Raw genomic sequence first — 12,704 nt, 5'->3', positions numbered from 1 at the left:
AAATGGTTACCATCTTACTTGCCGCCCTGCTTCCTCCTCTCCCAAAACTGAACGCCACAATCTCATGGTCCCTGCAGCCAAGGCTGCCCCCAACCACCACATCTCCCAAAGCCCTTCCCTGTGTGTTAGCATGAGGTTGAGCAGCACACCATTCCTTGAGGGATCCTCAACTCCCTGTGACAAAGTTGTCACCAACGCTTTCCAGGGACCTCCTGGACTGTTTGTGCTTTGCTGTGTAGCTTCTCCAGCTGATATCCAGGTAGTCGGAGTCCCCCACAAGAACCAGGGCCTGTGACTTTGAGGTTGCTTCAAGCTCTGTAAAGCCTCATCCAGTTCCTCCTCCTGCTCATGTGGCTTGGAGCAAACACCCACAGCAATGTCACCCTTATTAGTCGGCCCTTTCATCCGAGCCCATAAGCTCTGGACTAACTTGTCATCCACCCCGAGACAGAGCTCAACACATTCCAAGTGTTGCCTCACATAGAGGCAGCTCCACCACCACACCTGCCTGGTCTGTCTTTCCCAGTGTGCAGCCCTTCATGCCAACATTCCAGTTACACCAGCTATCCCACCACATCTCTGCAATCCCAGTGAGATCAAAGCCCTGTGACTGCACACAGATGGTGCCTGGAGAGCCTGACAAGAGCAGCACCTTCCCAAACAAGAGAATCCCATGTTGTTTTCCCAGGCTGCCATGACTTGGCAACTCCACTGGTCATTGGGCCCCTCCCTCTGGAAGGGAACAAAGGTTTACAAACAATCAGTATCATGCACAAGCAGCTCTGCTGAGTAAAATCACTGCAGCAGAAACCACAAATAAAGCTGAAGAGTTTTGCTTAAACAGCCAGGGGAGAGGAGGCCTCTTGTGCTCAGCTCTGCAGCAAAGATGCTGGGAAATTCAGTATAAAGTGTTTCAGGGTTTTCCAATACACAGTATTATTAGGATGAAAAGCCCTACTTGACATTCCTGCTGGGATGTCAGCTCCAGCCAAAGGCAGGGAAGAAGGGAAGGGAAGGAAAGTAAAGGGAAAGAACACGTCACCTGTGTGCAAACAAGTAAAAAGTTAGACCTGAATAGGCACAAGGAACGAGACAAAAAAGCAGAACAAAGCACCTTTCACCTTGAAAACAAACAAAAAAAAAAGTGACACACACAATTGAGACACAAGTGCAGAAACAGAAGAACTCAACAAACATCAAAAAGATACATCATTGGGTTAATTTTCAGAAATTTACTCTACTAAAATGCACACAAGAGATTTATCACAAAACCAGTTGAACTCCACTGTATTTCAACAATAGGTTTATTTTAAGAAACATAACATGACATTAAGTAAAAATGCAAAATTGTGCAATTATGGCAAAATGTTTAAAAATCCACACATTTGCCCTCATAGGACTACAGTACTTCTTACTAACATACCTGAGCACTGAATGTTGGATGCCACTTCTCAACAGCCTCGCGAACAGGGAGCTCTTCGATCTCTTGTAGAACATACACTGCATGTCTGGTGCACCAAAACTGCTTTTAGTTATTCTTGAGTTTACTGATGGAATCAAGTGGAAGTTACAAAATGTTTCCTTCTAAAGTTAACTAATAATTCTGGAAAAGAGATTTACACTCACCTAAGTCCTTACAACGCTAGAAATTCATTTCATAAAGGGAAATAAACGAATGCAGAAAAAATACCGAATGGGCAAAATGTACAGATTACTGTTCAAATATTACCAGTACCTTTGGTGCAATTAATTTTTTTTGTTTGTGCTGTGCAAGTTTACTTAAGCCTGACTCTAAAGCAAAACTTTACCAGGAATCTGACTTTCAGCAAAACGTAGAAGCATTTAAGAATTGGCAAAATGTCACAGCTACGTTACTGTCTCAACAAACTCCTCATGCAAAAGATTTAGTATATTCTACTCCCACGGCAAGTTCCAGGATTTAGCTTTCAAACACATGACAGACTTGGATCACACCCTCAGTTTGAATGGTTAAACAGAATGGAGATCTTCGTACTTTAGTGCAGATAAACAAAATTAACAAACCTACTGCAGAATTAACCACAGCATATTGTACTTCTATACATCACATGACCAGTCAACTGCTAACTCAATCCTATTTCATAGTTTCAAGTAATATATTGAAATTTGTTCTACTAAATAAATATAGAAGATTGTCAAAAAGCAGCAAGAAATCTTGTAAATATTCAACCAAGCTTAAAAAAAAAAACAAACCAAAAACAAAAACAAAGAAACGAAGAAAAAGCTCCATAACACTTTGCAAAAAAAATGGTCTTACACACAAATGCAACACTGTTAGGGAGGGTGCTTCAGAAAGCTTGCAGCTAGAGGCCTACAACAGCGCAAAGAGAGCTAGCCAAGGACTAAGGACCATTTTAAAAATTAAATTAGCTGTACTCTTCAAAAAACCTCTTATTCTTGGCTATGTATATATATAAAACTATCCAGAAGAGAACTAAACAAAGGAACAATACACCTCAACACTGTTGGAAAATGCAGTCTTAGCGAGAATTGCCAAATTCAGGACAAAAAAGAACCACAGGTGCTCGCACTGGAGAGAAGCGTTTGGTGAATCTCCGGAAGATGAGGTATGTAATGCAAAGAGGCATTTTTATTTTCCTTTTCATTTCACAGTTTTTTGTTTGGTTTTTTTTCCTTTTAGACATTTTGTGCAAGAATTCAGAAATAGAACCAGGAGAGTATTTTCGTGTATTAGAAAGATTCCATTTGGGAACAGTAAGACCACATAGTAAACAAACATTATCCAAATCCTCAGCCATGCCAGGGGGATAAACAATGAGCTAGATATTTGGCTGACTGAAATGTCAGCTGTTAAGCCAGATAGTGGTAAGCACTTTCAGCCAGTGATGGCCAGTGCCATGTGAAGTTAACTGGTTTACTTAGGTCAGTTGGAGAATATATGGAAGAGTAAGATAACTTACAGCTCTGCAAAAATTAACAAATTAAACCTGGCAAATTACAGCTGATACAAGTTTTAGGATTCATCTTTTCCCTTTCAAATCCAGTTTTCACTACTGAAGTGGAGGCTGAACTTTCAACTTATTTACTTCTTAAAAATAAGCTAAATTTAAATACATAAAGTGTTGTAATACATTGGATCCTTATTCTGCATTTTCTCTAAGAGTATTTAAGCCATGGACATTTATTGTCAATTTTGCTTTAATACACTGGATAATGATGACAGCTCAGTAGTGCAATTTTTCACATTATAGATCAGAATGGAAGAGAAGATATTTGAGGGCTTGACTGCAGAGAGAAAAGAAAAACAACTTGTGAAGTTAAGCCACACTTTTCCAAATCACTGGAGCACATGCCAACTCTGCACACAGCACTGTACTTTAGTGGAGACAGAATGAACACTCCACTCAAAAAGAAAAAAAATAAAAGAGAACCAATATTATTAAGGCCATATCCTGTCACCGTTCTGTGCAAGAATACCACTGCAGTAAAAATGTTATGTTAGAAAAGACAATCTGATGACAGGACAGGGCCTGAAGACAGACACACACTCCATGAAAAATAACAGGCTGTCTTAAACAGTAGCAGAAGGCTGGCCCATTTCAGACAAACAAGTATTAAAAATGTACTAGCACCATCAACTTTTGGGTTAAAGCCCTTTATGGGATGAAAAAAAGGTTTTAATCAGTGTTTAAAAAAAAAAAATGTTTTTACAGCACTACATCTACGTGGCAAAAAACAGGTGTGGGATTTTTTTTCCTCCCACTATCATTAAGCTCAATTTTAACAAAAGTCCACAGACAGCAAGTGGTACAACAATATGAACAGGCCTCCATCCGGGGCTAAAGTACTCCACAATCCAGTTCTGACTGAGCTTTTCTCCCAAATTGTAGTGCACAAACAAATCACGAACATCTCAGCGGACTTCAAAAACAGTACAAAAAGAACAGATCATTATGAATCAGGATCTACCATTCCTATGTACTTTCAATCTAAAGTAAAAAAAAAAAGAAAAAAAAAGCAACAAAACTTAGTGATATTGCCTCAAATTTTACCCGTATTAAAAAAAAAAAGAGAAAAAAAGAAAAGTCACTTCAACACATCTTGTACATCCTTAGCTATTAATGCTAGATTTTCTTTCACTGTAGTGCATAGTTATCCTGGCTCTTCCACTTAATTTGCTTTTACCACCAAAACACCCCTCTAGTATGACATGATTAAGTGTTTACCAGAAAAAAAAATGCTGATAATTGCACTTTGTAACCTCCTTCTCATTTCCCAGGAAGATATCAGTAAATATGAAACTGAACCAGCAATTCCCTCCCCAGACTGCAACCTTTAAAGAGCACCCATCCCCATAGACAAAAAACTGTCTGTTTCAGCTTACAATAAATACTGACAGAATTTCTTTGTTTTCTTTTAAGACATGTTTTCTCTAGCATCGAATTACCACTGAAATCACTAAGGCCTGTTACCGAAAGAAAAAAAAAAAAGAAATTTAAATAACTTTCTGAAGACACTGCGGATACAATTTAGCAACAACACATTCAAAATGCCGGCCTAGATCCCAGAGCTTGTCTGGAGTCTCGTATACTTTCTGCCACTGGTCAGTAACCTCATCGTACTGGTAGAGAGAATTCTTCCTGCTGGTTCTGAAAACGTGTTCTTCAACAGTGACTTGAGTAGCTCTGACAAACAGATGGAGTTTGTTTTTGAGGAGTACGAGTTTTATGTATGGATTAATGGACTGGTCACATGGGAAGTCTTTTTTTCGAGTCCACTTGTTCTGCTCGATGTCGTAGGCCTCCACGGTGAACATGCGCTGATGGTTCCCACAGGTCCCAGCTATATAGTAGATGGAGTCGTTGTACACCGTCGCCAAGCCTTGGAGTCTAGGCACAGTCATTGGGGTCAGAAATCCCCAGTAATCCTTCTGAGGATCGTAGCAGAGAAAAAATTCCCCTGAAAAGAGAGAGGAAAAATAAAACATAACTTACGCTTCGTTTCCAGACCAGCAGTTCTGCGGCCATCAAGCTTTCGGGTGCTTTCTTCCACAGACAGAAATGCTCTTCCCATAACAAACACTACCAGCACCATCACCTGCTTTCCTTCAAGTGCATTACAACAATATTAACGTCATGAGTAAAAACTACTTTGAGTTTCTCTTCCAGTAGTAGAAAAGAGAATTTGAAGTTCATCAAAACCACAATGTTTTACATATTTCCTAGCTACCCTTTATTCCTTCTAAACCATGCTTATTAATTCGGGACAAAACCTCTCAAGATTGCAGTCTTGAAATGTCTGAAGTACATTTGTTTCACTCTTTAACATCTTCACAATGTGTCATCTACAGACTGGGGAGTCTCAGAATTCAGTGCTTAAAGCTGCTAAACCTGAGCAAATAACTGTGCTTTGTACTTCACATAGATCTTGAAGCTACTCATACGAGGTGGTCAAGTTACACATTTAGGTTGATTTGCTTAAAAGGAGGCCAGGTGAATCCCTGCATGAAGGTACTGATTCATTGTTAGTTTTGTGATGAGGTCATAAAATACCTCTGCTGTTCACTGCTCAGAGCAGCATAATGGAAGTTCAGCATTCCTTTTTAACCACCTAAAGCACGTCTGACCCAAGAGAGAGACACTGAGAGAACTTGTTAATGTAACAGAATCATTTAACGCCACAACCAACAAGAGTCAAACCTGATAAAGAAACAATGAAAGAAAACTCTCTGTAAATCACATGAAAGCCCAGGAATGCAAAGTCAAGAAATCAGGTTGAGTTTCTCTGGTAAATAATAAGGACCTTACAGTGTTCCCTATCATGTTTCTTTCCTGTGGTTCAGCTTTGTATGGAAAGTGACCCAAAGAGGGAGCTGGTATGGATGCAAGAACCCAGCTTCTACAGGTGTTTACAGAGGTGGTAACTGAGACACCTCCTCCTCTTCCTTTCTTTCTTTCCACTTCCTGGGCCTCTTACCACAGCCCCACAGACCACTCTCAGCACTTTTCAGAGTAGGCTGTACATGGCTCATGCACACACTCAAATACATATTTTATGTAAGACCTCCGTAAGTAAAATAAAGGGAAGAATAAATTATTTGATCCATTGCCATAATGATCTTTTTTATTCATTTAAGAATCAATATCTAATACACCAATAAGTCTGATCACTTACCAGAAGGACGGATGTAAAAGCAGTACTGTAATTACTGACCGAAGAAACAGAGATAATTAAGAATGACAATTTATCTCTTTCTAGTTACTAGAATGATTTCAGAAAGCAGGGTAGGGCAGGAAACAAAGACCTACAGTGGTTAATTGACTTTTACAAGTCACCAAAAACACAGACACCAGCAACTCCCACAGCTTTAGCCCAATAAAATGTAAAATGCTTTTTCACGGGACAGTGTCTTTTCTTCAACACTAGCACATTTCACCCAGATAAAGATTTAATACAGAATTTTCACAGAAACGTTTTATACTGTTGACTTAGAACACTAAAACTGCCATTTGTGCAATAACTCAACACAACTTAGTAACACATTTTAAGGGCATGAGAATTCAAGCAGCAACCTCCCTCTTTCTCACCCACTGCTCTCCCTAGTTTTCCCCCCACCCCAGCGCCTCAGGGGTTTTTCCAAGGTGCTTAAGAGAGCACAGAGATTATGCTTCCCCACTTCCAACAAAATGCCACAGTCAGCCAAATCACCTTACCCTGTAAAACATAGATGTTATCCTTATATTCCACAGCACTGTGAAACTCCATTGCCACCGGCATGGGACAGACAGCTGTCCAGCAGTTCTCCCGGCTGTCGTAGCACTCCACAGACTTGAGGGAGTTCCTGCCATCTCCTTCATAGACTCTCCCCCCAATGGCATACAGCTTTCCACAGCAGTGAACCAGCTTGCAGCCTATCCTGGCTCGCAGCAAAGGAGCTTTTGGAAGCCACCTATTGCCAGAGTGATCGTACATCCAGAAATCACTCTCCGCTCTGTGGTCGATGGAGACCTCGCTGCTGCTCGGCCTGTAACCACCCGCAATATAAATATCGTTATCAGGAGACACCAGAATTCCGACCTCCCTCAAGTCATTTGGTGGCTTGCATAGTTTAAACACTCTCCCTGTGACCGAATCTAAACAAGGCACTGTTTGCTTCTTTCCTGAGTGTTTGTGGGCAGCATCAAAGCATATGATCATTTCAGAAGCGGTCATTCCAAGCCGTTGTGTGTAGCCATTGGCACTGGGTTGTCCCTTTTGTACACAGCTTTTGGCCATCGCCTGTGCAAACACGGGAGGGATTTTCTCTAAAAATGTCTCGTCCAACAGAGGCATACGGATGCATTTGGCAAATATTTCTGGAAGGTGCACTTCTCTCTTATTTTGTTCATGCTCAAACCACCTTATAATGCTGTCATAAACGTGTTCTTCTTTGTCTACATTTAAATCATCACTGTTGAGGATACTTATCAGTTGGTCTTTTCTCAACTGAAGAAACTCCTGCTCTTTGGTGACACTCAGAAACTTTTTACGAATGTAGTCTTGTGACCTGTCTTTGAGTTCCTGATGACCATAGTGATCAGCGAAGATAAACACCCCGATGGAGTTCTGTGGGTCCAAGTGACTAATCATGTATTTAGCACACTGGTCTTGTATGGAAGGGATCTGGAAGATACTGGCTGCAGTGAACAAAGCTTGGACGTTGGCCTCTGTCAGCACTACTCTGGAGGTATATGCATAGTTCAACACTAAATGCATTGACTCTGCTTCCACACCAACTATCCGAACTTCCTTCTGGGTGCTCTCGGTAAGGCCGCTCGTGAACATCGATCTGCAGAGGAAACACATTCAGCAGTTTATCTGGAATTACCTCCTAACTATTGGTATGAAATTAAATTACACTGTGCAGCTGATCCCAGTGTGCTTGGTTTCACATCAGCCCAAATATATTTATTACAGGTGTTACATTTAGGTACCCACATAGGACAGTTTAAGATCAGTTCTAGACTGAAACAAAAGCAGTGAGCTGGAACTTCTTGCTTAATTATCTCACTAACCCCATGTTAAAATTCACTCAGTTTACAAGCAAAGCTCTTGACATAGCATCTTGAGTCTTTGCACTCAACTTTCAACAAGTTGTTTCATATGCATACTCCAGCATGTTAAAATATGTAACTTTAAAAGAAAACAACTGGAGGCAGTTTTGTTTGTTTTACAATTGTGTGACATTTTCTCCAATAAGACTTTCCTTTGACACTCAGACACTGATAATTCATTGACCTTAAGAGAACAATAATGCTTACTTGCTAGGATCTGTAATTACACAGAATATTAGTATAGGTGCAGGGTTTTTTAATTTTCATTTAACAAAAATAAGTTCTAATCCTGTTTTGGTCACCACTAGAGCAATGGACTGCCATACCTGAAATAAGGACTGATTGCAGCAAGAACATTCCTGTGACAGGAGAATGTTTTCCCATGATCCACTTCCACCACAATATCTGTCAGCTGTCCTTCATCATACATGGTTTTCAGCTGTTGCAGGATACTACAGGCATGAAAGGGGTCCATTCCACTGCTGACTGGGTTTGAGGGAGGAATTCCGTTCAGTGTTTGTGAAAACTGACTTGGTTCTACAAAGCAAAATCAAAACTGTTTAACAAAAAACAACCACCACCAACAACCAAAAAAAACAACCTTCAAAAAAATTCACCATATGCCAAATAACCCCATGCATGACCAAGAATTAGCACAAATTTGTTCCTTAGTGTCAACATCCATCAACAGCAAGTCTAACATTTTCAGGGGTAAATACATATTTTTTTTCTTTTCACAATGTACATGTCAGTTGCCATTAACCCATAAAATTATATTCATTAATGTTAAGGAAAATAATACAAATATTTCATATTTATGATACTTCACTGGGGATGAGGGAAATCGAGTCAAGGATCACAATGCTTATTGACTTATAAAATGAAAAAAAACAAGGAGTGCAGAGGAATAAAACAAGTCCACAACCTACCCCACCATTACACAAGTCTGTATGTAAATATTTAACTTCACACCGAAACAGGAACTGCCTCCTGCCTTACACAAGCGATGGTTTGAGCACAGATTCATGAAGAAACAGCCCTACAATAAGTATGTTGGGCAACAAACTTAAACTCATATAAATTTGTATCTACAGTTACATGCTTTTCTCTATAAATAAAATACAATTATCATTTAAAATTGCCCAGGTATGAAGGAGTTCACATATCACTGTGGAAACATATTTAGTGGAGCATATGCTGCTAAACAACATGTGATAAGCCTAATGAAGTAAATCCCAAAGTGAAAATTGAGCAATAGCTCAAGCACAAAAATCCATTTCGTAATAGCGACAAAACTTTTACGCAACAACAACAACAAAGGAAAGCCCAAAAGAAAAACATTAGGTGGCAAGAGCTGCAAATCAGGTAAAGCTGCTGACTTGCAACCGAGAGAGCTTCCGGCAAAATTTGGGAAACACAAAGGGGAAACGAGGAGAGAGACCAGCGGTGATGAATGGGAGATTTAAACTCTAACTCGTGGTGATACACAGCTGCTGCAATTTCTCTTATGCAGAATTCAGACACAGCTTCCAGCACAGCCACAATAAACCAGGAGGGATTTGCTGCTGGGCACCCATTTCCCACAGCAGCACTGAGGCCAAACCTCATCAGTGTCTCCTCAAAGTATCGTTAGAAAAAGTCTTCAAAACACCTGTTTATTTATTTTTTTTCAAACAAAACGGTAAATAGTTAAAGGTAAAATCTTCGACAGGAGAATTTCCTTATCCTTACTGATAATTTCAATGTTTCCAACATTTGAAACTAACCAATCATTAGCGAGGGGGAGAATTTGTACTTCTTAAAAAACAATGTTAATCACTAGTTGCAAGTAAATAACACTTTGCTAGGTCAGTTCCAAAGCGTCCTACCTAGCAAAGCTACAAGAAAACTTTGATGCATTTACTGTTGCACAAGAGTTTCAGTTACTTTCTAACAGTGAAAAAGATGCAAAATTGTTCTTCTCTGACCGTGCTAGTCACTCAGGCAACGAGCTCGTTATCAGGGCAGCTTCCAGTGCTGGGAACACTCATCCTTGTATTCCAGTTTTTCTATTTAATCCTTGACACGTTACAGCTTTCACCCCATAAAACCTCCCCAGTCGCTTTGATCAACTTCATTTTCCCCCTCCCACCCCAAGCATCTTTTTCTTCTATTAACACTCCTCTCGGTCGCACCTCAAAATTTTAACTCTGCCCCTCACGAACATCACCCCAAAACACTCTCCACATTAATTTATGAGTTGCTCCTCCTTTCCCCACACACCCATTTTCACAGAAGCCTTTCACCAACCCCAGCTGAACTCGCCTCACACCGCGGGGGGGGTCTCTCACAGGACCCCTCCCCATCCCCTCATACAGCACAGCCCCTCACACACACTCTCTCCCCTCACACCACCCTCCTCTGCCCCCACACCCCTCACCCCGGGACCCCTCACAGCCCCCCCATCCCGCACCCTCTCACACGGTGCTCCCCCTCCAGCACAGGCCCAAACCCCCTCACCGCCGCCCCCATACACCCCTCACCACACAGGCCCCGACACCCCTCCCCGGGCCGCCCCCGCCGCCCCGCACGGACCTCCCAGCGCTGCCATCCTGGGCCCCGCTCGGGCAGCGGCTCCGGGGGCGGCCCGGCAGGAAATGTCACCGCGCCGCTTCCCCGCCGGCACCGCGCGCACCCCGCAGCATCGGCCGCGTCGATTGGCCGCCGCCCCCGCCACCTGCCGGGAAATGTAGTGTGGGCCCGCAGCCCGCGGCGCGCGGGGCATGCCGGGAGCTGTAGTCCCTCTCGGGCGGGATGCCTGGGAGTTGTAGTTCCCTTGGGGGCGGGCTCTGCCCGTCGCGTAGCAACGAGGCGGCGCCTCCGGGCGAGCCGCCATTTTGGGCCCTGGGGCAGGGACGTGGGGGCACCTGCAGCGCCTTGTCCCGGAATGTTGGAGCCTGTTCGCTGCTCACCGGCTGAAATGGCCTCTCCACGTAAATAAATTATCCCCCAATTCCTGCAATTCCTCTGTCCACGCTGAGTTGCAGCTCCTGGGGCAAACCCTCCCAAAGAGTGAAGGTGTCACTCAGAGATGGCTGCCCAGCAGGTTGGGTAGAGCTGCCACCACCATCAATGATAAAAACACACAGAAAAGGGGAAAAGAAAATACCTGCAAATGTCCTAATGCTGCAAGGATGCAGTGAGGGGCAAGGCAGTGACTGGATGTGAGAACCAGAGCTGTGCGAGGCTGAATTGACCTTTAATGAAAACCAATAATCAGCTGCTTAGTCTGAAAGCTCGTCATGCCAGGAATAGTCTTTATTTCCCCAGGGTTTGTTCCCCCAACATGCTGTGGGCAGTCACACAGCCGTACCCATCCCACAGAGAGCAGCTGAACAACTCCAGCACACAAGCGACCATTTTGTAGCCCATGACCTTTAATATCAAAAGCACATTTCTGTCTCCATCCTAGGGGTCAAGGGGATGATAGTCACCAGCTTTTGCAGTTTTCTGCAGCAATTAGCCACTGGTCTCCTTCTTGGGGACTGAGACATTATCAGACGTTTGCTGTGGAAGAGGTTTGGGGGTTTTTTTCTGTGTAAAATTAACAAAAGAATTAAATAAAGGAAGCATTGCGAAGTCCTGTATATTTCTGTGGGTTTACTCAGAACAGATTTAACGCAATTTCACAGCTTTTAGCTGGGACGTTTTGCTAGAGAAAATAAATGCAAACAAAACCAATTTAAATAATATTTTTTAAATAAACTCCCCTTTAGCCCTCAGAAATAGTAGCCTCCATACATGACCAGTGCTGTAAAGCAGACAAATTTAAAGGCTGTGCCATCTGACTGGGTTTGCTTTCGCTTGCAAGGCACAGCCTTCCCCTCGCTCGGCAATTATCGGTGGTGTCCAGGCTGCTGTCCATGATAATGCTGCGCAACTCAGGGGTGATGGAGGCCCTGATGAAGGAGGTGTAAAAGAAAATAGAACTTCACGTCTGCAAATCGATTCTGCAGTTTTCCAATTTCCCCATTCGGCAACGGCGCGGCCTGTGAAATTGTCCCTAGAAATATAAAATGAAGGGCCGGAGAATTCCTCCACTCTTGCCTTTTAGCAAATGACATTGCCTGATACAGTTCATTTCCTTCGGCGTGGGCGCGTGGGCCGGGCTGGATGAGTGTTCAAAATGCAGAAGTCAAATGCAGAATGTTTTTTAATACAGATCCCACACTGAACGAGCACTTTGGAGCACAAGCTTTTCTCAAAATAGCTTATCTTTGTATGTTTTCTGGTGGAGCAAATAAATTGCCATACAAATAGGTTTAGATGTGCTTTAAGAGGCTTCAATAGCAGCATTTTCACTTGGACTGAAGCCTTTCTCAAGTGTAATAACACCATCACCCCCTCCCCTCTACGGAAACCTCCATTAGAACTCTCAAGCACTCAGAGGGTGTAGAACTGAGAAGCATTCCCATGGAAGTCCAGGGATCTGGATTTCCCCCTCCCAGCTCTGCATATTATTCACTGGATTTCTGAAGGGCAGAGTGAGACGTGTTGTCTGTGCAAGTTGCTCTGAAATCTGTGGAAGTCACACCCCACGTTAAAGCTTCATATGACAAATGGCATTTGCAT

At 42.5% G+C, this 12,704-nt stretch overlaps 1 protein-coding gene across 1 annotated transcript; it reads right to left on the bottom strand.

Moving 5' to 3' along the window:
* Positions 1–1,286: 1,286 nt before the first annotated feature.
* On the bottom strand, positions 1,287–10,748 carry KBTBD8 (kelch repeat and BTB domain containing 8). Its single transcript, XM_027700739.1, has 4 exons — positions 10,668–10,748; positions 8,420–8,630; positions 6,714–7,828; positions 1,287–4,959 (listed from the first exon to the last, which is right to left on the bottom strand). Exons 1-4 carry the CDS (start codon positions 10,681–10,683, stop codon positions 4,496–4,498), a joined length of 1,806 nt encoding a protein of 601 aa, XP_027556540.1. The 5' UTR covers positions 10,684–10,748; the 3' UTR covers positions 1,287–4,495.
* Positions 10,749–12,704: the final 1,956 nt, after the last annotated feature.

Source organism: Neopelma chrysocephalum, unplaced genomic scaffold (assembly GCF_003984885.1).
Source record: "Neopelma chrysocephalum unplaced genomic scaffold, ASM398488v2 Primary Assembly neopelma1_147, whole genome shotgun sequence".
NCBI classification, from domain to species: Eukaryota; Metazoa; Chordata; class Aves; order Passeriformes; family Pipridae; genus Neopelma; species Neopelma chrysocephalum.
The sequence above is the reverse complement of the archived record's forward strand: the minus strand, read 5'-3'. Positions and strand labels throughout refer to the sequence as shown.

Coding starts and splice junctions, on each gene's coding strand:
- KBTBD8 (XM_027700739.1), bottom strand. Junction 7,829..8,419: donor GCAATCAGTCCTTATTTCAG/GTATGGCAGTCC, acceptor TTTCCTCTGCAG/ATCGATGTTCACGAGCGGCC. Junction 4,960..6,713: donor TAACATCTATGTTTTACAGG/GTAAGGTGATTT, acceptor CTCTCTTTTCAG/GGGAATTTTTTCTCTGCTAC.